At 41.9% G+C, this 27431-nt stretch overlaps 1 protein-coding gene across 9 annotated transcripts in view; it reads left to right on the forward strand.

Moving 5' to 3' along the window:
• The window catches only part of TRDN (triadin), a 203476-nt gene that overhangs the window by 98765 nt on the left and 77280 nt on the right, over positions 1-27431 (forward strand). For all 9 annotated transcript variants that reach the window (XM_082216111.1, XM_082216106.1, XM_082216112.1 and 6 more), the window contains 4 exons: positions 3040-3105; positions 24813-24848; positions 27059-27121; positions 27240-27302. In XM_082216111.1, coding sequence (XP_082072237.1) covers positions 3040-3105; positions 24813-24848; positions 27059-27121; positions 27240-27302 — 228 coding nt within the window. The remainder of the gene's footprint in view (positions 1-3039; positions 3106-24812; positions 24849-27058; positions 27122-27239; positions 27303-27431) is intronic.

The raw sequence follows: 27431 nt of genomic DNA on the forward strand, positions 1-27431 counted from the left end.
TTTGGTATACACCTTTAGGATATAATTCTACAGTTCAAATCTCAACTCAAATTCTGCAGAAAAAAGTCCAGGAAAAAAGTAAAATAGGTTACCTTGCAATATTTATCTTAAAGATTGAGCTATTGAATTAAACAGTGCAATCCTATAGATATCTATTCAAATGAAAGCTCTGCTGAGTTCAGTGGGACTTACTCCCAGTGTGGTGTAGTGGTTCGTGTCCCCACTCTTCCACATGCAACTGCTGGGTGACCTTGGGCTAGTCACACTTCTATGAAGTCTCTCAGCCCCGCTCACTTCACAGAGTGCTTGTTGTGGGGGAGGAAGGGAAAGGAGATTGTTAGCCGCTTTGAGATTCCTTAGGGTAGAGATAAAGCGGGATATCAAATCCAAACTCTTCTCTTCAGGTAAGTGTGTATAGGATTGCCTTGGTGTGTGTTCAGGATAGTTTTAGGAATTTCAGATTAAAATCCTAGATCAACTGTCATATCTATTTTGAAAATACAGTGGTACCTCGGGTTAAGTACTTAATTTGTTCCGGAGGTCCGTACTTAACCTGAAACTGTTCTTAACTTGAAGCACCACTTTAGCTAATGGGGCCTCCTGCTGCTGCTGCGCCACCGGAGCCAGATTTCTGTTCTCATCCTGAAGCAAAGTTCTTAACCTGAAGCACTATTTCTGGGTTAGCGGAGTCTGTAACCTGAAGCGTATGTAATCTGAAGCGTATGTAACCTGAGGTACCACTGTATGTAAAGCACACCTTTGTTCATTCATTATCTGCCCTGAAGGCTGGGATGCCAGAACGAAAGTTGAAAATGTATATTTACAAAATAATTTCCCGCAAATGTGGGCATTAAAAAATATTGTTGAGTGATGATAGAAGCAAAGCTTCTGAAATGTTCTACTTTGCTACTCTGTTAAAAGTCCCTGCAGAAATCTCTGCTATAAAAGTGTCCTAGCTATGCATCCATATTACACCATGGTGTTTGGGTCATAAGTATTACTATTCCTTTTGTGAGTGGCATCTGTTTTCAATATTTATGAAAATATTGCTAAAGGGTAATATATCTCCTTTGAAAAGAAAATACAAAAGGAGTAAGGGGGCACCACATCGCAGAAAGATGCATGAGACCAAACCCAACAGGTGCAGGAACTATTTATTGCCAGACTGACTGCCAACACATCTCAAATGTAATTGGGGCTGGTGGGATGGTGAAGAATCAACTTTTTAATTATAATTACCCTCCAAGCATGGACGGAGCTATTTACTAGCAGAGAGCAAGAATATTCTAGTCCCATGGATTGCTGTTCAAAAGAAGCTGTTACTTCCAGTTTTGTTTTATTTAAGCCCCAAAGGATATGGTGTGTTCAGGCATTGCCTGAACTTCTAAACACTGTTATCAGTGGAAGGAGGGAGGGGCACATACTGAAGCTCCATTGCTAAATTCTCACACCCATCAGACACACCTTTCACCCCCTGACCATCTCCTTGTTGAGCAGTGAAGGTCTACAGGGGGCTTCTACTCAAGCTCACTTGAACATGACTAGTATGCTGTGCAACAGGAGACCCAGCTTTTGTGGAGAGTTCTACTCATGTTCAAGCAAACACAAGTAAAAGACCCATGCTCAGCACAAGAAGGCTGGGAATTGAGCATGGCACATGGTGCATGCAGGGACATTAGAATGGGGCTTTTGTGTGGGTGCCCATCCTGAGTCTGCAGATACAGTTCACACATTCAGGCAAACACCTGAACATCACCCCCCCAACCATCCCATCACCCCCAACCAGCAGGGCCAAAGGTCAGAGGTTTTAGGAACTGGAGTCCAATAACATATTGAAAGCACTAGGTTGGGGCAGGCTGACATAGGATTCAGCTATACAGCTACAAATAAAACTAGATGGCAACACTGAGCTATGCCAAATTCAATATACTTTTCAAAACGTTTTTCAAAAAAGCATTTTAACAGCATTTTTAAAAAATATGTGTGTAGATTCCACCATGCTGTACAATGATCCAATGATGCACGGACACCTGTGGGAAAGACATTGTTTTCTCCATTGCATATTATTTCATAAGTGTGATAAATGGAAGTGGGATTCATTCATGTTCCTTCTTCTTTCTATGTGATATAAAAAGCTGTCCTGAGAGGAACACACCATCTGAACATAACATAGCAGCCCATTAAATCATCATAGCACAATAGTTCTAGGTAGAACAGTATACATAATAGGAAACAACTATTACATTTTTAAAAGTGTACAATCCACTGGATATTGGTTAATGAGACTGGCCCTTTATGTTAAAAGCAGAAGAAAGTGTACTGTCGTTCATAAAAGGAGGCATGAATGTGAAAGCTTTTTATTATATTGATCTTTTGTGTTCTTTACTCAGTGAAGGGTTTGAGTAAACACTTACAGTTAAGAAGACAAGAGTAAAGGTTAAGAGATAATATGAAAATTAATTAAATGTAAGATGTAATTTGAAGAAAATTTGGTTTAAAAATTATAAGAATATAAGAGTGTGCAATTAAAAGATGAAAAACAAGGGGGGGGGGAATCAAGCGGAAGTAACAAATTATTAAAGAACCAGAAGGGGAAGTTCAGGGAAGTCACAGGGTGGGGTTTTGTTTTAATTTCTATCTTCCATCTATTCTATCTTCTTTGTTTATTTGATAAATGTGTTGAATACTAAAATGTAAAACCTAATAATATTTTTTTAAAAGATCTTTTGTGTTCTTTAGTCCTGAAGAAATACTGAATGGCAAATAATTCAAAAAATAAGTTTCTGCTCTTTTACTTAACTTCTGCAATTTCTTGCTTAGCAATCTAAAAGACAGACCCGATGAGTTTTGTTTGTCCTGCCATTCCATTCCATTGCTGACAGGTATTTAGTAATAAACACAAACAATTCAAAAGAGAGTCCAGGCTGCTCAGAGACTGTTAAAAAGAAAGTGCAGTCCATGCGTGCTTAAGTAGGCACTACATTGAAAATAATGTTTTCTTTGTTCATCAATGCTCTCTCATTCCTGTCTTATGTGCAGGGCCGCCGCCTCACCTTTGGTTTCCACAGACCCCAGCAATGACACCTGCAATCCCCGCTGTTGAAGGCAAGTTCAGTTTCTGTTCTTAAAAAAAATTACTCATAGATTCTTATGGGGAATCCTAACCCTGCTTTTACTGAGGTCAGCCTTATGAACTGTATCCAGTGTTGTGTGAGCAAAAATGAAACTCACATAATGTATGACTTTCCCATAAAGTCTCTAGGGCTGTTTAGGGGGGTTCTACTGAACATTGTGGGCTATGTCCTGAAGGCTGCAGTGGAATCACCTCAAAATCGTGAACCTTGATCAAGTAGAGCAGGATTCCCACCCAATTTCAGGTGGATTCCTCAGATGACACAGTCCACAATGTTTGCCTGCCTCTCCTTCTCCGCCACTCTGGGATGACTTTTCATGGGGAGTACAGGGAGCTGAGACAGGAATGAAAATGGCAGCTAGTCATGATGGCTATATTACATCTAGGATTGCAGACATTGTGCTTTTGAGTAGCATCGTGAGCAGGAGAGTGCTACTGTGCTAGCACCCTGCTTGTGGGCTTCCTCCAGGCATCAGGTTGGCCACTTTGAGACTCAAATGCTTGACTAGAAAGGCCTTGTTCTGCTCCAGCAGGGCTCTTCCAATGGCCTTAACCCTTGCACAATCTGCCTTCTGCTCACACAGTATGGACAACAACCCAATAACTTAAGTGGGTTTTAAACAGGTTCAAGTTATAAAAGTAGATCCTCACTCATTTTTGCTACTGCATTCTTAAGACTATTGCTTTAGACTGCATGCTGCAGATTAATAGCCTTGAATATTTACTTATTTTAGCAGTTTTTGCGCCACTTAATTACACTTGACTCTAAGCATCTATATTTTTCAATCAATACATTATTTTTCTTGGCAGTTTTAGGAGCTGTATCCAACAGTACCCCTTGTGGAAGGCGATTATTCCCCTCTTCTTTCTGCAATTCCCTGTGCTGCCACCACCAGATCTGTTCTAGAGGGTTGGGAAACTCTGTGGAAGGTGAAACAGGGGGCTACAGGAGAAAGGGTGAATTTTCAAAAATCCACTCATTTCCCCCTTCCATTAACAGAAGCTTCTGCTGGATCAAAGAGGCTTCTGTGAATAGGACAGCATAGACTCAATTGGATCCAGTCTGAAAACAGTCACCATTTGCTGCTTCATAGGTTAACTGTAAAACAGGCTGGCCTTGTGTCTGACTTTATACAATTCTCTCATTGAAGGTCTGTCACAGAACTGTTTTCTACATGAAGGCAGCCTGTATGTGTCTTCAGCCTTTTCCACCCAGGAGCCACATTTAGGTTGTGGCTATTGTCAACATGTCCTGTTTAATGAGATTCCCAGAGGCACTTGATTGACTAATTTGAGAAACAGGATGTTGGACTACATAGGCCTTTGGACAGCGAGTGTCTTCAAAGATTTTTACTGATGAGGGGAGGACAGCAGCGTATTTTAAGGGCATTTTTTTTCAATTATATTTTACACTTCATAATAACTATGGCAATGTTGTGAGCACAGTATAGTCACCCTTTGTGAAGTGAAGGGATTTGTATGTAGTACAAAGGCCCATTTCCCTGAGTCAGAAAGCAGTTGTTCAGTGTGCCCTTTCAAGAAAGAAATAATAGGGTTTGCCTAGACGATAATAACATGTGTTCTGAAATAGAGGTGTCCCATGCCATAACTAAATAACAAGCCCTGACAACCCTGTTCAAATTTGTATTGAAACTGCCCCCCCCCAAAGGAAAAGATTCTGCAACTTTTAAAGAAGTTTATTCTTTTGCCAAATCATCCTTGTAGCTAGAAACGTTTCCTAATGCTTCACTGGAATCTGTCGCATTTTAATTTGAATCCATTGCTCTCCTGTCCACAGTGGGTAGAGTGAAAAACAGTTCTCCTTTCTTGGCAATATTTTAAAACTACCAACATATTCCCTCTTAATCTTCTTTTTCTCTAAGCTAACACACCAAGCACTTTCAGGGTTTCCTGATGTGATTTGTCTTCTAAAACTTTTATTATCCTCATAGTTCTTCCAACTTGTCAATAATGTTCTTTTTTGAACTGTGCTCTTCAGAACTGAATACAATACTCCATCTGTTATCTCCCTCATCTTTTCAGCCTACTCTCTGCCTACAATTTCCCTTTAAATTTTGTGTAATATCTGTGAAGCTACTCAATTCTCTTTTATGTTCCAAGGCTTCATTTAGCAGCCTACACAGCAGCAATATACCTAAACTTCTCAGGGTAAAATGGCCACAGGGTGTGAGTGTGCGAGACACACATCATATACGCTACCCTGTGCTCTTTGAAAGATGGGCAAGAGGAAAATGTAATAAAGTCTTGTTGAAGCATTGTGAAAATCTCCCCTTCTGATTTTTTAAAAATTATTTAGGAAGATTTATATACCACTTAATAATAATAAAATTATTGGTTTTTGTAATAGTATAAAATATTCATTACAAATGAAAATGAAAGCAGACTGCTTTTCTTGTAATGATCAGCATGTTTTAAAGGATCATTAATCTATCTATACACATACACTATCTATATCTATCTAGCTATCTATCTAGCTATCTAATTAAAAAGCAAGTTCCTCTGACAGACTGTCCTATGGCTAGAGCAAGGAAAAAAACCAATCCTTGATTCCCAGTTTGAACCTTACACTGTCTGGTGTTAAGCAGATTTTTTTTATTTTTTTATAAAAAATTTTATTGGTTTTACAAATTTTTTTTTAAAACAATACAAACATATAAAAAGACATACAAACACGTATAATTTCATAACCTTTTTTTCATAAACCTTGCTTCTCAGACTCCCCCATACCTCCCCTTTCTGCATCCCAATGTCCAAAATTTTTTAGCAACTTCTAAATATTTCTGTCAAGCCTCTGTCCTCTTAATCTTTCCTTCAGTCTAATCTTATATCGCTGTACCCCTTTCTTTCTCAAAACCTTGACATTCTAACATTCATCAAGTTTATAGTAGTCCTTAAGGTAGATTTTAAATTTCTTCCATTCTTCTTCCGCCGTCTCCTTTCCCTGATCACGGATTCTGCCAGTCATCTCAGCCAATGTCATATAGTCCATCACTTTCATCTGCCATTCTTCCAGGATGGGTAGATCTTGTGTCTTCCAATACTTTGCGATAAGTATTCTTGCTGCTGTTGTAGCATACATAAAGAAAGTTCTATCTTTCTTTGACACCAATTGGCCGACGATGCCCAAGAGAAAGGCCTCTGGTTTCTTAGGGAAAGTACATTTAAGTACCTTTTTCATTTCATTATATATCATTTCCCAGAAAGCCTTAATCTTCGGGCATGTCCACCAAAGATGATAGAAAGTACCTTCAGTTTCTTTACATTTCCAACACTTATTATCAGGCAAATGGTAAATTTTTGCTAGCTTGACTGGGGTCATGTACCACCTGTAAATCATTTTCATAATATTTTCCTTTAAGGCATTACATGCCGTGAATTTAATACCGGTGTTCCACAACCATTCCCAGTCAGCAAACATAATGTTATGACCAATGTCCTGTGCCCACTTAATCATAGCTGATTTAACTGTTTCATCTTGTGTATTCCATTTCAGCAGCAAATTATACATTCTTGACAAATTCTTAGTATTGGGTTCTAACAGTTCAGTCTCTAATTTTGATTTTTCCACCTGGAAGCCAATTTTCCTGTCTTGTTTGTAAACCTCCATTATTTGATAATAATGGAGCCAATCTCGTACTTTAGGTTTCATTTTCTCATGACTCTGTAATTTCAATTTATCTCCATCTTGTTCCAAAATTTCCCAATACTTTGGCCATCCGGCCTCCATATTGAGTTTCTTCAGTGCCTTAGCCTCCAAGGGTGACAACCATCTAGGGGTTTTATTTTCCAACAAGTCTTTATATCTTATCCAGACATTAAACAACGCTTTTCTAACAATGTGATTTTTAAAGGCCCTATGCACTTTGATTTTATCATACCATAAATATGCATGCCAACCAAATGTATTATTAAAACCTTCTAAATCCAAGATATCTGTATTCTCGAGGAGCATCCACTCTTTCAGCCAGCAAAACGCTGCTGCTTCATAGTACAGTTTTAAGTCCGGCAGGGCAAATCCCCCTCTTTCTTTTGCATCTATAAGTACTTTAAATTTTATTCTGGGCTTTTTGCCCTGCCAGACAAATTTCGCAATGTCTTTCTGCCACCTCTTGAAACAGTCCATCTTGTCAAGAATCTGCAAAGTTTGAAACAAAAATAGCATTCTAGGCAATACATTCATCTTGATAACTGCAATTCGGCCTAACATTGACAATTTCAAATTTGACCATATTTCTAGATCTTTTTTAATTTCTGACCAACATTTTTCATAGTTGTCCTTATACAAGTTCAAATTTTTAGATGTCAAATGAACCCCTAGGTATTTCACCTTCTTAACCACTGTCAAACCTGTCTCTTCTTGAAATTCCTCCTTCTCCATGACTGTTAAATTTTTTCCTAAAACTTTAGTTTTTTGTTTGTTCAGTTTAAATCCAGCTACCTGGCCAAATTGTTGAATTATCTCCAACACCCTTTCGTACTAGTGTTTGGCTCTTGTAAAGTCAGTACTAGGTCATCTGCAAATGCCCTTAACTTGTAATGTTTAGCGGGTGGCGCTGTGGTCTAAAGCCTCAACGCCTAGGGCTTGCCGATCGAAAGGTCGGCGGTTCGAATCCCCGCGGCGGGGTGCGCTCCCGCTGTTCGGTCCCAGCGCCTGCCCACCTAGCAGTTCGAAAGCACCCCCGGGTGCAAGTAGATAAATAGGTACCGCTTACCAGCGGGAAGGTAAACGGCGTTCCGTGTGCGGCTCTGGCTCGCCAGAGCAGCGATGTCACGCTGGCCACGTGACCCGGAAGTGTCCCCGGACAGCGCTGGCCCCCGGCCAATAAATGTGAGATGGGCGCACAAACCCCACAGTCTGTCAAGACTGGCCCGTTCGGGCAGGGGTACCTTTACCTTTAGTACACCTTTAACCTGCTGGTCATTTCTAATCATATTCAGCAACACCTCCAGAACGGAAATAAAAAGCAATGGGGAAATTGGGCACCCCTGTCGTGTTCCTTTTTCTATCTTAAGTTCCTCAGTTATCACATTATTTACAATCAGCTTAGCTTTTTGTTCAGAATATATCGCACCCATACCGTTCTCAAATCCTTGGCCTACCCCCATCCCATGAAGATTCTTTTTCATAAAACTCCAAGAAATATTGTCAAAGGCTTTCTCCGCGTCCACAAAAATCAACACTGCTTTGGTGTTTATATTCACCTCTAGCAATTCCAAAATGTCTATTATATTCCTTACATTGTCTGATAGGTGCCTTTTTGGAAGAAAGCCTGCTTGGTCCTTATGAATCTTCTCCATCAACACTCTTTTAAATCTTTTTGCCAAAATGTCTGCAAAAATTTTGTAATCCACATTAAGTAATGATATTGGGCGGTAGTTCTTCAGTTGAGTCTTTTCAGTCTCTGTCTTTGGTATGAGTGAAATATACACTTCTTTCCACGATTCTGGTGCCTTTTTTCCCTCTAGGATCTCGTTGCAGATTTCCTTTAACGGTTGAACCAACCACTCCTTCAAAGATTTATAATATCTGGAAGTCAGTCCGTCTGGCCCTGGAGATTTGCCCAATTGCATGTCCTGAATGGCACCCTCTATCTCTTGTTCTGTTATTCTCTGGTTTAGATCCACCTTGCTTTGATGAGAGATTTTTTGTAATCCATATTTATTAAGGAATTTATCTATATCCTCTTCATTTTGTGGTCCTTGAGAATAAAGTTTTTTAAAATAACTCAAAAAGCAGTTTCTAATCTCATTAGGTTTAGATATATTCTTTCCATCCACTTCTAGGCTTGTAACTGTATTTAGTTTCTGCCTTTTCTTCAATTGCCATGCCAGAAGTTTGCCACATTTATCTGCCGATTCAAATGTCTTTTGTTTCATTTGCTTTATCTTCCATTCAATCTCTTGATTCATCAATTCCATATATTGTGTTTGATATAACTTAATCTCTCTCAAAATCTCCTGGGACTTTGGTTTTGATCTTAATTTTTTCTCTCCTTCTTTTATCTTCTCCAAAATCTTTTCCTTTTTCTCATTCTGCTTTCTCTTCTTTATTGAATTTTGTTGAATCAAAAATCCTCGCATCACAGCTTTACTTGCGTCCCAGATCACTCTTTTTTCCACATCGGCCTTTAGATTTATTTCAAAATAGTCCTTTAAAGTTTTTTGGGCCTTCATATGGATCTCCTTATCTCGAAACAGGGTGTCATTCATCCTCCATCTAAATTGACCAGTTGTTGTAAGTTTCATTTCCATCTTCACGGCGTTATGGTCGGAGCAAGTTTTTGGGCAGATTTCTACCTTCTTAATCTTTGGAGCCATCCCACTAGTGATCCAAATTTGATCAATTCTGGTCCAGGTCATCATTGCTTGAGAGAAAAAAGTTCCCTCTCTCTCAAGAGGGTTCCTTGTTCTCCATATGTCTATTAGATCCATATTTTCCGTCATTTCAAAAAAGGTCTTCGGAAGTCTCCCTTCCTTGGAGATTGTCAGTCTTTGTGCCTTGTCCATATTTGTAGAGACCACACCATTCATATCTCCCATAATTATCATATTATAATCCAAATAGTCCATCAGAGTTTCATGGAGTTTCTTGAAAAATTCCGCCTTGCCTTCATTTGGTGCATAAATTCCAACTATTAAGAATTTTTCTCCTTGTATTTGTATCTCAACTGCCAGATATCTTCCTTGTTCATCTTTAAACATCATTTTTGGAACCCATTTCTCTTTTACATAGATCACGACTCCTCTTTTCTTAACTTTGTCCGATGAAATGAATTCTTGTCCTAATCTTTTATTTATGAGTAATTTCCTGTGTGCTCTGGTTACATGGGTTTCTTGTAGACATATCAAATCCAGTTGTTCTCTTTTCAAAATATGAAAAACTTGTCGTCTCTTCAAAGGCATATTGAGCCCATTACAATTCCAACTAAGGAATTGCAGGGCCATCTTGTTATTTTTCTGTTACTCCTCCAACCGCTCCAAGTTGTTGCTCTTCCTCTGATGGTGGTGGCTTGAGTCCAAACGATAGGTTCAGGATGTCTAGTGCTCTCCCTTGTTCTGCAATTGGATCCACAGTTCCCTTCTGTAGGTCCTCTCGGTTCCTTTCCAAGAATCTCTCTTTATCTTGTATTGTCCTTATTTTCACCTTCTTTCCCTTGTAGTCAAAAGACAGTCCTTGTGGGAACTCCCACCTGAAAGGAATGATGTTCTTCTTCAGCAGATAAACCAAATCCTTATAGAAGGTTCTCAACTCCAAAATATGTTTAGGGATGTCTTTGAAAATCTGTATAGATGAATTTTCAATTTGCAAGGCCTTTTGGTAGTGTAATTTTAGTATTTTATCTCTTTCTTCCTTAGATCTAAGGGTAATCAGCAATCCCTCGGGGTCTTTCTGTTCTGTCTTCTGCCCAGTCTGAATGCTGTTGTAATCTTAAATTCTTCCTCCTCCAAGTCTTCCCAGAAGTCAGCAAACTCTTGTGTTAAAAACTCCACGAGGTTATCTCCTTCGCTCTCGGGAATCAGTCTCAATTTCAGATTTCTTTCCTTTCTCTGTAATTCCCACAAAGCCAGAGTTACATCATGTTCATGAACCTTTTTAGCAATCGGTTCTAAGTTCTCTTGAGTCTCTCCAGCAATAGTTCTAGCTTCCTCTGCAATTTTACGTGTTGCAGAATTTTCCTGAACCAGTCTGTTTATAGATTCTGTGTTCAAGTCCAATCTTGCTGTTAGTTCTGTTAATTTCTGTGTATTTTCTGTACTCTGCTTTGTCAGGGTCTCCAAGGATTGGTTTATCTTGAGTAATGCTTGTGTCACTGACTCCATGGAGGCAGCTGTCACTTTTTCTTGTCCTGTTGTTCCTGTAGGAGTTACGCCTGTAATCGAGCCTCTTTTCTTTTGTTGCTGTTGCTGGTGTTGTTGTTGCTTAGCTTTGGCTCTTGTGGTTATCTCTTCTGCTGGGCCACTCATGTCCCATGTCGTTTCCCACGAGAACAGTCTCCTGATGGAAAATTCCACTGTCCTAAACTGTTACAGCCGTTACTTTGGCCCTCTAGGGGGAGCAAACCAAAATGTCCGAGTACGGAGACAAAAAAAGTTAAAGACAAGTATATCAGGAGGCTTGTAAATATATGTTACAGCACTTTTTCCAGTAGATACTATTTCAGCCTGCTCTAATATACTGTAGCAACAAGGTCAAAAAACTTTGTATCAAACGAAACTTCAACCATGTAACTTTCCCAAAAGTTTAAAGGCAGTTCAGTGCCCTAATGTCTTATTTGGCAGTCCGTTTCAGGGTATTAAGGCAGCAGAAGGCTTTTTCTTTTTCTTTTAAATAAATCGTGCAGTTCTTAATGTCCCTTTTTCCTCCCCTCTGCCCTGCTAGCTAGAGGGGAGATCTAAGTTCAATGTCAGGTTTAAATAGTCAAAGGATATCTCATACGGATGCAGCTTTAAATTTCCGTTGCTTTAGCTGTCATGCAGTCGGGGGAAGGCAGACTTCCTTAATTTTTGTCTTCCCCATTTTCAGCCGAATTTTTTTTTGAAAGTCCCAAATTGACGTTCAGTCTTACTCACAGGTTTTTCAGTTTCAGATTTACAGGAAGAAATCGGCGCTCTCCGTCAATGGCGATGCGGCTTCACCCTGCGGGCTGGGTAGCGACTCTCAGCACCGCGCTCTCCCGATGCCGTTCCGGAGCCTTTAAAAAGGCTCTTTCTGCAGTAAGGGGGGGCGCTTCTGGTGCCCACCGAGTCTCCTTGTTCACAGGCTTCCACGCCTGTGATTTTAGGGGTCCCCCGCTTGCCGTAGCGGGTCAGACCCGAACTCGCAGAGCAGTCCTCCTCCGGAGCTCGGAAAGAGGACCGCCATTAACGCTGGCGCCGACCGGAAGTCCCCCAGATTTTTTTTCTCTCTTGCTGAGAGCCAGTGTGGTGTAGTGGTTAAGAGTGGTAGTCTTGTAATCTGAGGAATCAGGTTCGCGTCTCCGCTCCTCCACATGCAGCTGCTGGGTGACCTTGGGCCAGTCACACTTCTTTGAAGTCTCTCAGCCCCACTCACCTCACAGAGTGTTTGTTGTGGGGGAGGAAGGGAAAGGAGAATGTTAGCTGCTTTGAGACTCCTTAAAGGGAGTGAAAGGCGGGATATCAAATCCAAACTCTTCTTGTTTTTGATGGATGCAACTGTTCTGTTCCTCCTCTGCTTATTAGCAAATCCATATCCTTTAGGAACTGAATTCTGCTGTTTCAACCTGTTTGTCATTATAGTAAATATACATTGTCTTAAGATGTAATCACTACTTTAAGTTTTAAAAGTAATGAAATTAATATTTAGTTTCTATTCTTGAGAATTATGACTTATGCATCTTCTTGAGGAGTTTTAGCCATTATTGAATGAACAATGTGTGTTTCATATCAGTGGTGGCTGTATGCAATAATTTTAGCTAATTAATGCATGCAGCTGCAGTAATGGTGAACAAGACATACACAGCTGAATCCATGCGCCTTGTAGAAAAATAAATGGGCCGTATTTTCTTTTCAAGAACTCAGTTATCAGAAGTCAGTGGGATTTATTCAAGAATGGAGAGCCAAAAGAAGGCAATAAATGAGCTCCTTACAAAATTTGACATAAAGAAACAGCATGTTGCGTAGAGCTGGTTGTCTGGGGCTGTAGTCTAGCATTTAAGTTTGAGAAAGAAATGTCGATCATAGGGATAGTCTGTGTGGGCATAGTCTGGAATTATGGAGCACTAAGTAATAACTCTAGAGACCAAGAAAGATAAATTTAGTATTATCTGGAACAAGAGTGACACTTTGCATTTGAAAAGCTCCGAGCAAAGATGAACAAAATAATGATTAAAAATGGAAGGATAATTATTTCTTTGAAAGCGAGCATTAACGAAACAGTTTGCTGAACTGGCGTACAAAATTGTAGGTTAAAAAAAGCAACAAAATGGAGGAGAGATAAATGACAGTTTTCTTCATAGAAAATAGAGCATTTCTGACATTTAGCTCATTGAGGTGGGAGCTACACACGTGATACAGGACTGTCACTGAAAAGTTTCATGTTTCCCCCTCTTCATGCAGCAGGCAATTTCTACACATACTCCCACACCCCTCTCTATCCCACATTTTGGCAAGTAAGGGGTTTTATCTGAGTTCAAGGACACATTCCAGCCAGGCAAAATATCCGGGGGGGGGGGTGCAAAGCTGGGCTGGTGAGGAATGTGGCCCTAGCAGAAGCCCTGAAGGAAAAATAAGAGAGGTTTGGAGGAGTATATTTGACTCCTGAGCCTAGATTTGCTCATCCCTGAGCTAGGACAACTGGCATATTATAGGCCATTTGCACTCCGTTTGTTAGTGTGTTTTTTAGTGCACACTTTTAAACCTCCCTGGGACTCAGTTGCCTAACACAAAGTGGATTTGTAATACAGAATGGAGAATAAAAACTCTGCTGTTCATGTTGTCAGTCAATCAATCTACAGTCCCTTGAAGAATAAAAATCAAATAAAATGTCTGAAATTGAATGATATGTTAACTATTGTATCATTACTGAACAGCAGTCTTGTCGCTTACTGTTTCAGTTATTTGTGTGGTGTGTGTGTGTGTCTATGCATGTGTGTGACAAAGCTTATTATATATATAACATGCTTCTTTATACAGTTCTCTAAGACTGTTGTTCTATGACAGCAAACAATAGCTGTTTCAAGCATTTGTCATTCTACAGTTTTTTCTCTTGTAAATCAAAGTGATTGATTTTATATTTTGATTGGCAGGGGCAGCATGGCATGTATTGGGAAATTTCCATTTCAAAGCATTAACAATTACATTAAAAGGCTCACAGATTGCCTTAATATTTCTGTAGTTTTAAAATAGTTATTTCATAAGTTTGGGGGATTTTTTAAAAAAGAAAAAGAGAGAGATGATAAATGCATATATAATCATACTATTGCAAGTGTTGGACTTGTAAAATATCAGGATAATTATACTGCTCACATTTGCAGCAATTTCCCTTACCTCATTGCTAACAAGAATTGAAAGGATAGTGCATATCGTGCAGGGCAATTCATTCTAAAAAGCTAGTACAGAGATACATACAGAGCTTGGATTCTAGTAAACTATTTTTGTGTGACATGGGCAGTACATGTGCATATTATGCCCTATTTTTACATATAATAAATCGGAGAGAGTTGACAGGCAGTGAGGAGCATGTCCGCATGCAAACAATATCTACATCAGGGGTGGAGAAAAGGGTCTGGTTGGCAGGCCAGAGACATACCCCCCACATTCCCACTTGGGCCAAGTCTGTCAGGTCATTAGGGTTGTCTACCTGGCATCACAGTGAAGTCAGGTGACCCATTTTGGCCTGTGCAGTTTAAAATCAAATTGTACAGGCAAAGTCCCAGCGGCCAGCTGATTCATCTCTACTTGCCCCACACTTGATGTCATATATGATACCAGGTATAGGGGCAGGTGGGTATAGCTTGACCAAAATGGCCTTGTGGGTCAGATGGGGAAGTCTGGTGAGCCCATGTGCCAGTGGTTCCCCAGTTCTAGTCTGAATTGGGAGCTCTTCTGAGGCAAAACAGATGATCTCTGAGGTGTGCCAGATGGAAGTGAAAGGGACTTCAGAAATACAGACCAGGAATGAAAAAATCAGGCAGCAAAGTTTCTTAAAGAAAAAGTTTTTTTTTTTATTTGGATTTTTGTCAGACAAAAAGCAAATAGGGTGCATTCAGGAAAATGAAGAATGCCCACCCCTCCTTGGGGGTAGCTAACTCATATACCTTCTTGCAAAGCACAGTTCAGCCCCTTGGCATCCCTTTAGCCAATGATTGACAATTTCCTATGGTCATTGATGCATATTCATTAAAGCTCAACCAATTAATAAATTGGTGTGTCCTTTCGGTTCCAAGTTGCCTATTCCACTAGGTGGCGCTACTGGCTTATAACCTATTTACCAGTTCCTGGAACTGGGCTTGAGCAGGTGTTTACTGGAAGCGCATCCTGTGGTTTTGACAGTTTCTCTAGGTGGTTAGCTACGTCCTGCTTGTCAGGGGTCGTTTCTAAGAAATGGCTTAACCTCAACTGGCAAACTTCCTGCAGGGGCAAGCTAGCTGCACCCACAAGCTTGCATGCTTGCTGCCTCTGCAAAAGGTGGCAAAGTGACAAACATGAGAAAGAGAAATAGTCTTTAGCTTTCTAAAATGACTTTATGCTTTTAGCTTTTAGATGGCTCTATAATATGGCTTCAGAGGTCCTTAGCCTGGCTCTCCATTGGTCATCCTGACCTTCACCCCTCCATTCCCCCCTTTCCATCACGAAAATGCTGACCGGCACGGTTCTCCATTTTCGCTTGATGGACCTATAGGTACAATATCATAGAGAGCCAGGAAATGTACACTTCTGTGGATACACGGGCCTCCCTCTATGACCCTGTCAAGTCTTCAAATATGGTGCTGGGGAACCACGTAGGTGGTGTTCAGAATCGTGACCTCGCACGCATACCCAGCACTCAGACCTGTTCAGGCTCTTGGCCACAGCCGTGGTCATGTTCAGGAAGGTGTTCTCCCTCCACCCGGTGGCCATCTGAGAGGCGAGAACCATCAGGAGGCAGGGTATGATCCACATCCTGATTCGAGGGATGTTCGGTGCCCCAGAACAAAGAACTGTACCACCAACACAGAAATACCACAAAAGGGTAATACCACAGGCCAAAGGGATGGGGGCCCACGAAGGCTAGGTCATGTGGGCCTCTAACTCCTGGCCCTACTGAGGCGTGAACAGCATCTACACACAAAACGTTCCCACTCTACACAGGGAAAAGTGGCCGCCTGACACTGATACACTGCTAGGCCTCGGGAGCTATAGGGATGGCAATAGACTCTGTAAAGTTCAAAGGCTGGTCCTACTGGGTGGAGGTCACCTACGTGGTCTCTGACCAGGGCCTATGGAGGCTGAAGCCTGGGGTGGCAACCCTTATGCAGCCACAAGAATACCCTACCACATTCAAGGGTATTATGTGTGGAGTTACCAGGCCAGGTATTCTTCTGGGATTATGGGAGGCTCGAGCCACCACGACAACCACAGGTGGGGCTGCAGGATTTACTGGCACTTGTTCAGCAATTTCAATGCGCACCTGGTTCAGGCTCCCTCCCCTGCAATATTTGCATTAAGATAGGCTCCGTCCCATGCAACACCTGGATTAAGATTAGGACCTGGTCTACCAGATGGGGTTGGTACAGTGCTCTACCCCCTGAGTGACAGTTGGTTACCCCCCCACAACAGCAAGAGCGGTCCAGAACTCGATAGATTTCGACCGTCTCTGCAACTTCCCGTAGGAGCAGTACCCATGTGCGCTGGACAGTGGTGTGGAAGAGAAGCCACAGTGGGGTAGTGGGATGTTTCAATACGGCAACCTCATCAAACCCCTGTTCCCAATAGCCAATGAGCACGCCATTTCTTACCACTGGCAAGACGAACCAGTCATAGCAGAGGTCCGCAGGCCAATAGGGTCGGTATGGCTCAGTGGGGTCAGGGCAATAGGACATAGAGCAAATCAACACAGAACATAATAGAGAAAAGGGGAAAGTCCTTGTGAAAGTCCTTGTGATGATCAGTCGCAGGATCTCGTTGCCCGTGGCCCAACGCGTTTCCGGTAGCGTCAGACACAAGGTGATGATCAGACGCGTGTGATGCACCCAGGGAATCACGTCGGCTATTCTCACCGCAGTTGGGATGGAGAGGAGGACGGTATACGGGTCTCACCACTTGGGGATGAGGGGGTTGCGCTTCCACGCTGTCACCCGGCTGGAACTGGTGGACCGGCTCAGCGAGACTGCACGGTGTAGGCTCGAGGTAGTACCTGGAAAGGGAAGCAAACACACACGGGGACAGGAATTGCACTTGTTCCTGAGTGATGTGATCTCCCACCCGCCCCAAACTGGCGGGGATGTCTCGGACGAAAGCGGGTGGTCTGCCATACAAAAGTTCAAAGGGTGATAGTCTCAGTCTCTTGGTTGGAGCGCTCCGAATCCGAAACAAGGTAATGGGCAGGACATCTATCCAGTGTAGTCCCGTCTCCTGGGTCAGCTTGGCCAAGTGGGTCTTCAAGGTGCGATTCATAAGTTCAGGTTTTCCCAAACTCTGGGGTCTGTAGGCTGCGTGTAGCCTTCAGTTTATCTGCAGCGCCTTGCACACTTCTTGCACAACTTCATCAATGAAGGCAGGGCCATTGTCACTGCCAATACTTCTGGGGAGGCCACTGTCCAACCCGTCAGGGTGCAGACAAACACAAGCAGGTATTTGATGCCCCTAACTGGAGGTAGTTCAGTGAAGTCCACAATCAGGCTTTCCATAGGGGTAAAGGTCACGTGTTGTACACCCGGTGGGGGAAGGTGGCCTTGCCTAGGGTTGCTCTTGGCGCACAGGACACACTTTTGGGAGATAGCAGCAACTAGTTGAGAAAGGTTAGTGATATAGAAAAGTCTCCCAAGGTGTACTCTGGCAGCTGGACCCCCTAGATGAGTGGACTCGTGGTAATTCTTCACAATCACGGTAGCCAGATGATGGGGCACAAAAACACGGTTGTCTGGTAGACGGAACCATCCCTCCTGGAGTGTTGCTCCTTCCTGGCGTGCCAACTGTTGTTCCTCCGGTGTGTAGCGTGGTTCCACATCGTCTGGAGTGAGTTGTGGGATGAGGGCTGCGTTGAGTGCTGGTGGAGGTTTCAAAACTGCTTCACGAGCTGCGTTATCTGCCTTCCGGTTGCCCCTAGTGACCATGTCCCGGCCTCACCCATGGGCTTTGCAGTGCATCACGGCAATCTCTTCGGGACCCCATACTGCTTCCAGCAACCTCTCAACTTCTGGACGTTAGCCTTGCATCCAGCTGCCAATTGCAGGGCAATGCCTTTTGCTGTTGGACTTCGCCTCAGAGCACAAACAACTCTTGGAGACTTTGGCTTTCTTAGAACTCTTGGAACGGCTTGCCTGGCTTGCACCCCCACTTCTGGGTGCTCTGCTGCCTGAGGAACAACTTGTAACTGCCTTCCTCTTCCCATATCTCAGCCTCTTTCCAGCCCACAGTCCATCACACAGATTTATTGAAGCGTAGAAACAGCTTCCCAAAACAGCCTCAGCCCCCTCTGGGCTTGGTACTTTTTCTGGCCATCCTCTAGCCCCCTCTGGGCTTTCTGGGCGTCCCACAGCCCCTTCTGGGCTTCCAGCCCCCTCTGGTCTGGCTGCCACTGTGGCCTGACATGCTGTCTTCAGTGGCTGCCACACTACCCAGGGCTTCCTCCTTTGGAGTATTGCCAACAGCCAAGAATCAATGCTGGCCCTTAAAATGGCTAGGACCCTTTGGTCTCTCTAGAACATCAGGCACGTCTGCTTCACAAGCTTCCACTGCGCCTGCAGACTTCTCAATGGGTTGGGCAAAGCCTGTTTCAGCCTGTATACCCCTTATATTCCATAAGGGTGAGAACCGAATGGGGCACATTCACATGCATCTCCTGGCCAAACATGAACTTGCCTGCTTCTTCCACTAGTGTGACGGTGGCAGTGACAGCCCACAGACAGGGTGGCCAGCCTTTCACTGTGGAATCTAATTGCTTGATAGTCTCAAAGGCTTCTTGTTGGGCCGGTCCCCACTCAAAGGGGTCTCTTTCTCTTCCTCTGGTACTCTCATTTAGAGGTTTTGCTAAAATACTGAAGCCTAGATTTTGCAAAAGCCTGCTGCTCCACAACTTTAAGCTTGTCTTTTAGGGATATCACAATCTCTGCCTTTCCTTGCAGTGACCTTCTGACAATTTCTAGATGGTCAGTATGTTCAGCAAGTTGTCTGGATAAATTAGCTAAATCTTCATCCCTTCTTTTGCATTTTGTAAAGTGAGCTGGTTGTGTGAATCTTTCACTGATTTCAGCTCATTCACAAAACTTTGTTCTTTGTATTTCTTTTAATTTTAGTAACTTGTTCAATCTCTCCTTTGCAGAGATATGTTCATCGACCTGGGATTTAAGATGGTCTGTTTAATCCTTACATTCTATTTCTGTTTCTTGCAAATTTTTAGCTGATTTACTTATTTGTTCTTTAAGCAATTTAATTTGTGACTCACACTCCATGAGTTTGTTGTTTTAAGTAACATCACAAGTATTGATTGCAGAATGAAGATCTTTAACTGTTTGGCTAGTCTCTTTGTTTTGCCTAACAAATTCTTCATTCTCTTTTGTTTTACTAGCGTTTTCAATTTTTCTTTTTTTTTTTCTCAGCCAGTTATGATTTTTATTGCATTTAACTGCTCAGAAAGTTCTGAAAGCTTTCTGCCTCCACTGTTCACACCTTTGCTTTGTAGATCTTTCAGTAACTGGACTTCCCTTTCAGCCTTAGACAACACTATTTCCCTGTCTTGCATTTCATCCTCTTTGCACTTGATCTGCCATTTCAGAGTATTAATCTTCTCAGAATACACATTTGTATTTGAAATAATAGCAGAAATTTCTTTGTCTTCTTCAGCTAAAACCTCTCTGAGGTTGTCAAATTCTCTTCCATGCCTCTGGAGGTCTTGAATTAGTTGAGACCTCTCTTCTAAATGACTTGTGTTTAATCTATTAAGTCCTTCATTTGTCTGCTCAAGATCCTGTTACATTAATTCTATAGCAGCATCCTGTTTCATGCTCTTTTCTTTTATTTTCCTCTGTTAATGCAGTAATAACTGCTTACTGTTCTGTACACTCTTCTCCATAAACACTGCACTTCTTCTGGACATCTTCCCTCTCCAAAACCTGACATGAGGGAGTGACTTTGCAATGTTCAGTCCTGCATTTCTTCAACCAGGGGGTGGGGTGGTCATCTACAACCTTCAGCCAGTTGTCTATATAGGGGATCTGGTCAGGATGTCCCCCCTGGTCTATGCCATAGTCTCCACTGAATCCTTTCTTGAAGTTGTTTAACATACATTGAAGGGGAATTACTGGACCTTTCAAGCCTTTCAAGCCTCCCCCTCCCATTTTCAGTATGGCCCTGTACAGCGTCCCCACACCAAACACTCACACATTCATTTCGCAACTTTTCTCACCCAGGTGCGGTCGCCCGACTGGGAAATGGAGTACTTGTTGCTACGACCCCAGGGGAATGCCCCGGGGTAACACACATACATGCACAAAATGCCTCTCTCGCCAGACGTTGTACCATACACTAACCACCCTGTGCCCCCCCTTTCTCTCCTTCCTAATACCAAAGCGTGGGTGGTTGGGTCAACCCTTCTCCTTAATGCCACTATCCACGCTGGAGATTTGATCAGGATCTCCCTTCTCCTTAATTAAAGGAGGATTTCCTATCCCCTCAGGGCTTGTTGCCATGTACTCACCCCAGCCGGCTGTTCTCTGCCCTGTCCTCCCAACCTCGGCTCTTCAAATCCGTTGTCCTCTGTCCCAGGATACAGCAAGAGGGTCAAGTTGCCTTCTGTCCCCCTCCGAAGAAAAGGTTCGGTGTGCACTTGGAAGCCAGGAGGTCTGTTGGCCCTCCGCCGTCACTGCCCAGAGGGCAAGGGAGCTGCCTCCTGGTCTCTGAGGACACTTAAAGTCCTTCTGATCCGAGTCACTTTTGGCACCAGAAATGAAAGGGACTTCAGAAATACAGACCAGGAATGAAAAAATCAGGCAGCAAAGTTTCTTAAAGAAAAAGTTTTTTTTTTATTTGGATTTTTGTCAGACAAAAAGCAAATAGGGTGCATTCAGGAAAATGAAGAATGCCCACCCCTCCTTGGGGGTAGCTAACTCATATACCTTCTTGCAAAGCACAGTTCAGCCCCTTGGCATCCCTTTAGCCAATGATTGACAATTTCCTATGGTCATTGATGCATATTCATTAAAGCTCAACCAATTAATAAATTGGTGTGTCCTTTCGGTTCCAAGTTGCCTATTCCACTAGGTGGCGCTACTGGCTTATAACCTATTTACCAGTTCCTGGAACTGGGCTTGAGCAGGTGTTTACTGGAAGCGCATCCTGTGGTTTTGACAGTTTCTCTAGGTGGTTAGCTACGTCCTGCTTGTCAGGGGTCGTTTCTAAGAAATGGCTTAACCTCAACTGGCAAACTTCCTGCAGGGGCAAGCTAGCTGCACCCACAAGCTTGCATGCTTGCTGCCTCTGCAAAAGGTGGCAAAGTGACAAACATGAGAAAGAGAAATAGTCTTTAGCTTTCTAAAATGACTTTATGCTTTTAGCTTTTAGATGGCTCTATAATATGGCTTCAGAGGTCCTTAGCCTGGCTCTCCATTGGTCATCCTGACCTTCACCCCTCCAGAAGTAGGGTGATCTCAAAGGCCCATGGCTGCTTCAGAGCTCCCAAAGAACTTAGATTCAGGCTGCCTCATAATAATAATAATAATAATAATAATAATAATAATAATAAAAAAAAATTATTATTAATAATAACCTAGCCACTCTGGGTGGCTTCCAACAGAACCCTAAAATACAATAACCTATTAAACATTAAAAGCTTCCCTAAACAGGGCTGCCTTCAGATGTCTTCTAAAAGTCTGGTAGTTGTTTTTCTCTTTGACATCTGGTGGGAGGGCGTTAACATACCCCCAAGTTCTCAAATTAAGGACAGTGGAGAAGGAGATGAGGGGTGTAGTCTTCTGTCAGGCCTAGTGTCCACCTAGAAAATAACTTTTCAGGGTTCCCCTTTTTACTTCCAATCATTGGGAGGGATGTAGAAGGAAGGGTCTTGTCTATTGAACAGAAAACAAACCCCACACACAAATTGTTTTTATTCATCATAACTTCTTAAAACATGCACCAATCCTTCTGAAACTTTTCATCATACTTATCCAGGGGCACCTTTGTGATGTGTGGTATTTTCCTACAAATATCCCCTAAACCACAGGGCTTTAATTCTTTCTCAAAATCAAGTTCAAAATCATGTAGCACAAAGCTACCTGTGCCTGCACCGTTAAATAGGCCTGACCTAGCCAAAATGAATTATAGTCTTAATGTGGAGTTTTAAAGATTTATTTAATGCTTAATAATATCTCTGTGTCACATAAACACAATGTTGTTGCAGTTGGCATGAATATAGATTAGTGCAAGGACAGACATCTATCTCAAACATAAAGCATGTTGCTGATTAGTTTTGAAAGACTCTGTTAATAGTAATACATTTCATTTCTATATTCCTGTACTTTTTCATTTCTAACTTCAAAGCAATATTTTATCAAAAGCTGAGCTAATATATAAAATATCTCCCACAAAAGTCTCTCCATAACGGTTTCCAGGGATTTTGATAAGAAGCAAAAGATAAGCATTTGATGCATCAAAGACTTAAGTGAACCAGACCACCTTGTAGGCCCTTTTGGCATTCACTCCTGCGTAGTTTATTTTTGCTTCTGGTTATCCCCACCCCTACCCCAACAACACAGCATATTGAGGATAGCTTTTTTTCAGCACCTTTCTTACCTCCTCCTCTTGCAGATGATGGATGGGCAGGCAAGCTCTTTCAGAGTCAGCATTAATATGACTTACTACCTGTATCATCTTTGAAGTTTAAGTGTGAAAATACAGATCCTTGCAGTGCATTTCTCCAGAGAGGGTCTCATTTGTGTAACACCATGCCTTGTAACTCAAGTGCATTGCTATATTTAGAGCTTCCCATCACCAGCAGATCAACAGGCTGTTGTTACACTCAAATCGACTTTGAAGGACACTTGGCTGAAAGCCAGCACTCTTACTCCCCTCCTCCTCTCCATCTCTTAAAAGATACTTGACATCACAGGTGGAAAACATGAGATGCTGCAGAAGCCACCAAAGACCATTCAGCACAATATGCCTGACCTTTTTAGGCTTAACATTAAATCCTTCTTATTTTTCTCATCACATCTTTCAATCCTTTACTCCTTCAGAAATAAATCACAGTGACTTTTAAAAGTTAAATTTCACTTTAGAAAACCACCTTTTTGAATCAGGCAATTTCCCAGGAACCTTCCCCATAAACCTGGGATTCTGCACAGTAGCAGGTAGGATAGGGCCTGCAGAAGAAAATGCGGTCTGGGAAACTTTAAAAACAGTTCCTTGATATCACAGAAGATCACCCTTGGAAATGCTGCTAAGGCCTAAATAAGCTGCATATATTGTGGCAAACTGTGTGTGCAATCTCCTTGATTCAGTAATTCTTTATGTGGGCTGTTAGCATGCTTTATTCTTCCCATTTATGCATCTCTGAGGTGTCAGGCTTGGAGTGAAAGAGAAGAAGCTGTCATGACATGTTTGGGAGACAGAGACAGGCTAATGGAATGGAAGATTCCGAAAAGAGGCTAGACATGTAATTGCAAATCCTATGTACACTTACCTTGGAATGAGTTCTTTTCAGCCTACTTGCTTGTAAGAAAACACGATATGCCCTTCTTAAAATTCCCTGTTCCCATCAAATGCTGAATACATTTCTCCCACACTTCCAAAGATCATACTTCCGTGCTTTGTTTTTAAATCTTCCCACATCAGTGCCTATTGCATAATATTTCTTACTCCAAACATCATGTTTCTTTGAATAAGCTTAAGAAGTTCCTGGGACTGCCAATGTATTTGGAGTGGTCTATGAAAGCTTACAGAACACACCATCCAGATATAACTTAAGTCCAGTTCCATATAGTGACTAATTTATGTAAGGACACTATATAGACAGGGTGGAATCCAACTGGTGTCCTTGCACACATGGAAGGACTTATGGTTCAGAAGAGGCATCTTCTAGAACAGGATGGAAGGCAACATGGGAGCTGCAGGGGGAAGTAGGCCTTGGCAAAAATCCAGTCATACACAGAACAGATGGTAGTTGCTGTTAAGTCTAATAGTACAGATCGGCTGTTGGACGTACTGTACAAGGGGAAACATTACATTTTATAAACAGGTGTTCATAAACAGTCAGAGCTTATAATATTAAGCATTCCTTAACAAGCATGTGTATGTAAGAAACTGCCTTATACTCAAGAGCATTTGCCCACCTAGCTCAGTATTGTCTATACTGACTCACAGCAGCCCTCCAGCATTTCAGACAGGAATCTTTTCCCAGAGGTATCTGGAGATGCCAGGGTTAAAACCTAGGACCTTCTGCGTTGGTCTGCCACAGAGCGATGGCCCTTTTCTGAAGGACATGGGTTTATACCAAGGTGCTAGATCTGAGGACTTTTAATCCAAGCAGTATCCTTTTTACATGCAGAATATATCTGTCTTGTAGATATACTTGCGGTGGATTGAATTGATCAACCTGAGTTGGCCCATGCACTGTGGAGTGAAAAGAAAAATGGTCTAAGATGGAGTTACTCATGTGACTAAACAGTTTAATGGAGATACCATTGCATTTTAGATATCACAGAACTGTATTGTTTGTCATACAGGCAGATTCAATTTGGTTTTCGAGCAAATTCTGTCAAGTTTCTAAACACTCCCTTACCCTCCCCTATAGTTTTTGCTTATATTTATGGAAGCAATATGCAAAATGACTATGTGGTTTCTAGCTCTTGAGAAAATATCTGTTTTATAATAATCTCTATCACATTTGCTAGAGCTTCTAAGCACACGCTGTGCTTTTTCAGCCTTTGTAATTTATTATTTCTATTCCTTGGTTTAACTATATATTTTTTTAAAAAATAATATTTATATTATTTTGCTCACGCAGTTGGAAAACCTAATGTGACAACTACAAAGCCAATAAGTAAGTAGTATAAATTGTTGTTTTCTTTTGTTTTTAGGTTATCAGTGATAACTAGTTCTCAGTGAAGCTCTCTTCATATGACTAGTCTAGATACACTACATGTGTGTATGAATAAAGAAGGAATTCAACAGCAAGCTCAGTTCTTGACCTGTACATCATTAATTGCTCACAGGAATAAATCCTAATGCATACTGAGAGCATGTAGATTCTGTTTGTTTTATTGGAGACACTGGATTGGATCCAAATTGGCCATCTGGCAAAGGGCTTCTTCCATTCATGGAAGGCACTGCGATCCAGTGGAGGTTCCCTTGCGGAGGAAGGAGGATGAGAATATTTGCTGCTTTCTCTTCCCCACTCCCTGCAGCCACTTGTGCCACCTTCTTATGCTACTCTAGACAGGCCATCACACCCCAAAATGAAAATATGGATCTAACGCCCCCCCTTTTTTTGCTGGGTTGGTATTTCTATGTTGGTTTGCACTGTATTACACATACAGATAAAAACCCTGCAAAAACCTTATGTGCATATTCTTGTTCATTTGAGTAGGCACATGGCAGAGAGAGAGAGAGAGAGAGAAGACAAAAAAACCCACCAGGGTTTCTGATTATCTCTGTGTTAACCTACACTGGGCCTGTTCACATGATTAATTGAATGGATGTGAATAGATTCAGGGGCAGGACTTCCTCCTGCATTCCCATGCTCCTCTTCCCACATATTCAGTTGCATGAACAGGGCTTAAAGTGTATTATTTCAGTCATGACAGCTTCAATGCCTCCACACCATCACTATCCCAACACAAATTCACATAGGAAATCAGGCGTCCGGGAGAAGGAATCTGGCCTAGTCTATATCTTGACACCTAGTTTTTCTATATGTAGGGTTTTTTAAAAATGGTATGGGAGCATCCAATTATATAAGTACCATCTGCAGCCCAGTGGTGTAAAACTCTGGCACAGACTGGGTGGCATGTATACTATTTTACAGGGTATAGTCCTCTACCGTCTGAAGACATTTGACTCTATTTTAAGGGCTGGCCAGTCCAAGCCCAGTTTGAAAGCTAAAGAACCATAGAAGGGGAGGAGAGGAGGTGTTTTACGTTTTCAACCACTAGTATTCAGACAGCAGTCTCAGTAGACACACAGGTTACCGTCCATATCTTTCTCACTGCAGTGAGCTATACTAGATTTCTCTTTAAAAGGATAGTAAATATTTCTTAATTTACACCTATACATATACATAAGTCATTTTAATGTAAATTTGTGTCTCTTTTATCTATAATTTGTTGGCAATGTGTCAGCGACCACTCCAGATGCTACGGTTTACTAAGCTTGAGTCAGGAGCTCACACACATTCTTCATCAAACTCATTCAAGGGTGGGAGCAGGGGGACAATGCAAAATAAATATCTTCTACTTTCAAAAATTGCAGGTGTTGCTAGTCTAGTGTTGCTCCAATAAGATTACATGGTAAATGACTGCTTACCTGAACAATAAATGAACCTATTGGAATACAAGTGCTTAGGGTTACTCTAATTTTCCTACTCATATTGAGGCCAAACTTAGATTCACAAAATGTTTAGGGGTATATATACTCCTGCGTCCTCCCAGAAAAAAAGCACCGGGGATACACAACCTGATTCAGAGCTCCCCATGCATATTCTCATTTGGACATCTTGCCCTGTCCTATTAAATTCAAGGGAAGAAGCAGATTGGCCAATGCAAGGGGATGCAGGCATCTCCTTCCCCCATTAAAATGAATAGGGAAATGCCTCACTGAATTGCAGCCCTGGCATATATTGGCTGGAATTCAATGTAGTTCTTAGTGGGTATGCACATGGGGATAAAAGTCTGCTTGTGCACAAGACTTTCCCACCCTTTCCACCTCTGCAGGCCCCACAAATGCTCCCTAAGCCTGTTCTGGAGTTTCCCCCAACCCTTCAGAGCAGATTCAGGGGACACAGGGAATAGAATGCGGAAAGGTTCCATGGCACAAGCAGATTCCACACATGCAACAACCTAGTTGAATCTTGCCCTTGTGTTGATATGTGCTATCAACTTGGCCAGGCAACATTTGCTACCTTTGCATTCTTTCTGGGTCCTGTTAAGTTCTTATTTTTCCTCAAGTGTGGAAACTGATCCTCAAAATAAAAGATCTATACATTTTAAGTGAGACTTGCACAGTGAAACAGTGCCTTTTTCATTTATTCCTTAGGAGAAGAAAAAGCGAAAAAAGTGGTTCAACAGAAGAAAGCTATTCCTGAAGTTAAAACAAAAGGTAGGGTGTTTCTGGTTTTAAGATGTGGCAATTAATTGACCTGATGTTCAAAGAACTCTGCCTACTGTAATTCCATAAGATGCAAAGCCAAATCATCACCTTTTGATTCATGTTTTAGAAGTGGAAGAAAAGAAAAAGGTAACACATGAAAAGAAAGTTATTCCTGAAATTAAAAAGAAAGGTAAGCTATCTGCACAAGTATGACATTGCTAGATCATTACTGAACTGAATTTGTATGATGGATACTTGCCTCGTTGGATGGATTCAGATAAGCAGTCACTTTAGCCCCTTCCTGTCCTCCCCCTGCCCC

Source organism: Podarcis vaucheri (assembly GCF_965113315.1).
Source record: "Podarcis vaucheri genome assembly, chromosome: 3".
Taxonomy (NCBI): Eukaryota; Metazoa; Chordata; class Lepidosauria; order Squamata; family Lacertidae; genus Podarcis; species Podarcis vaucheri.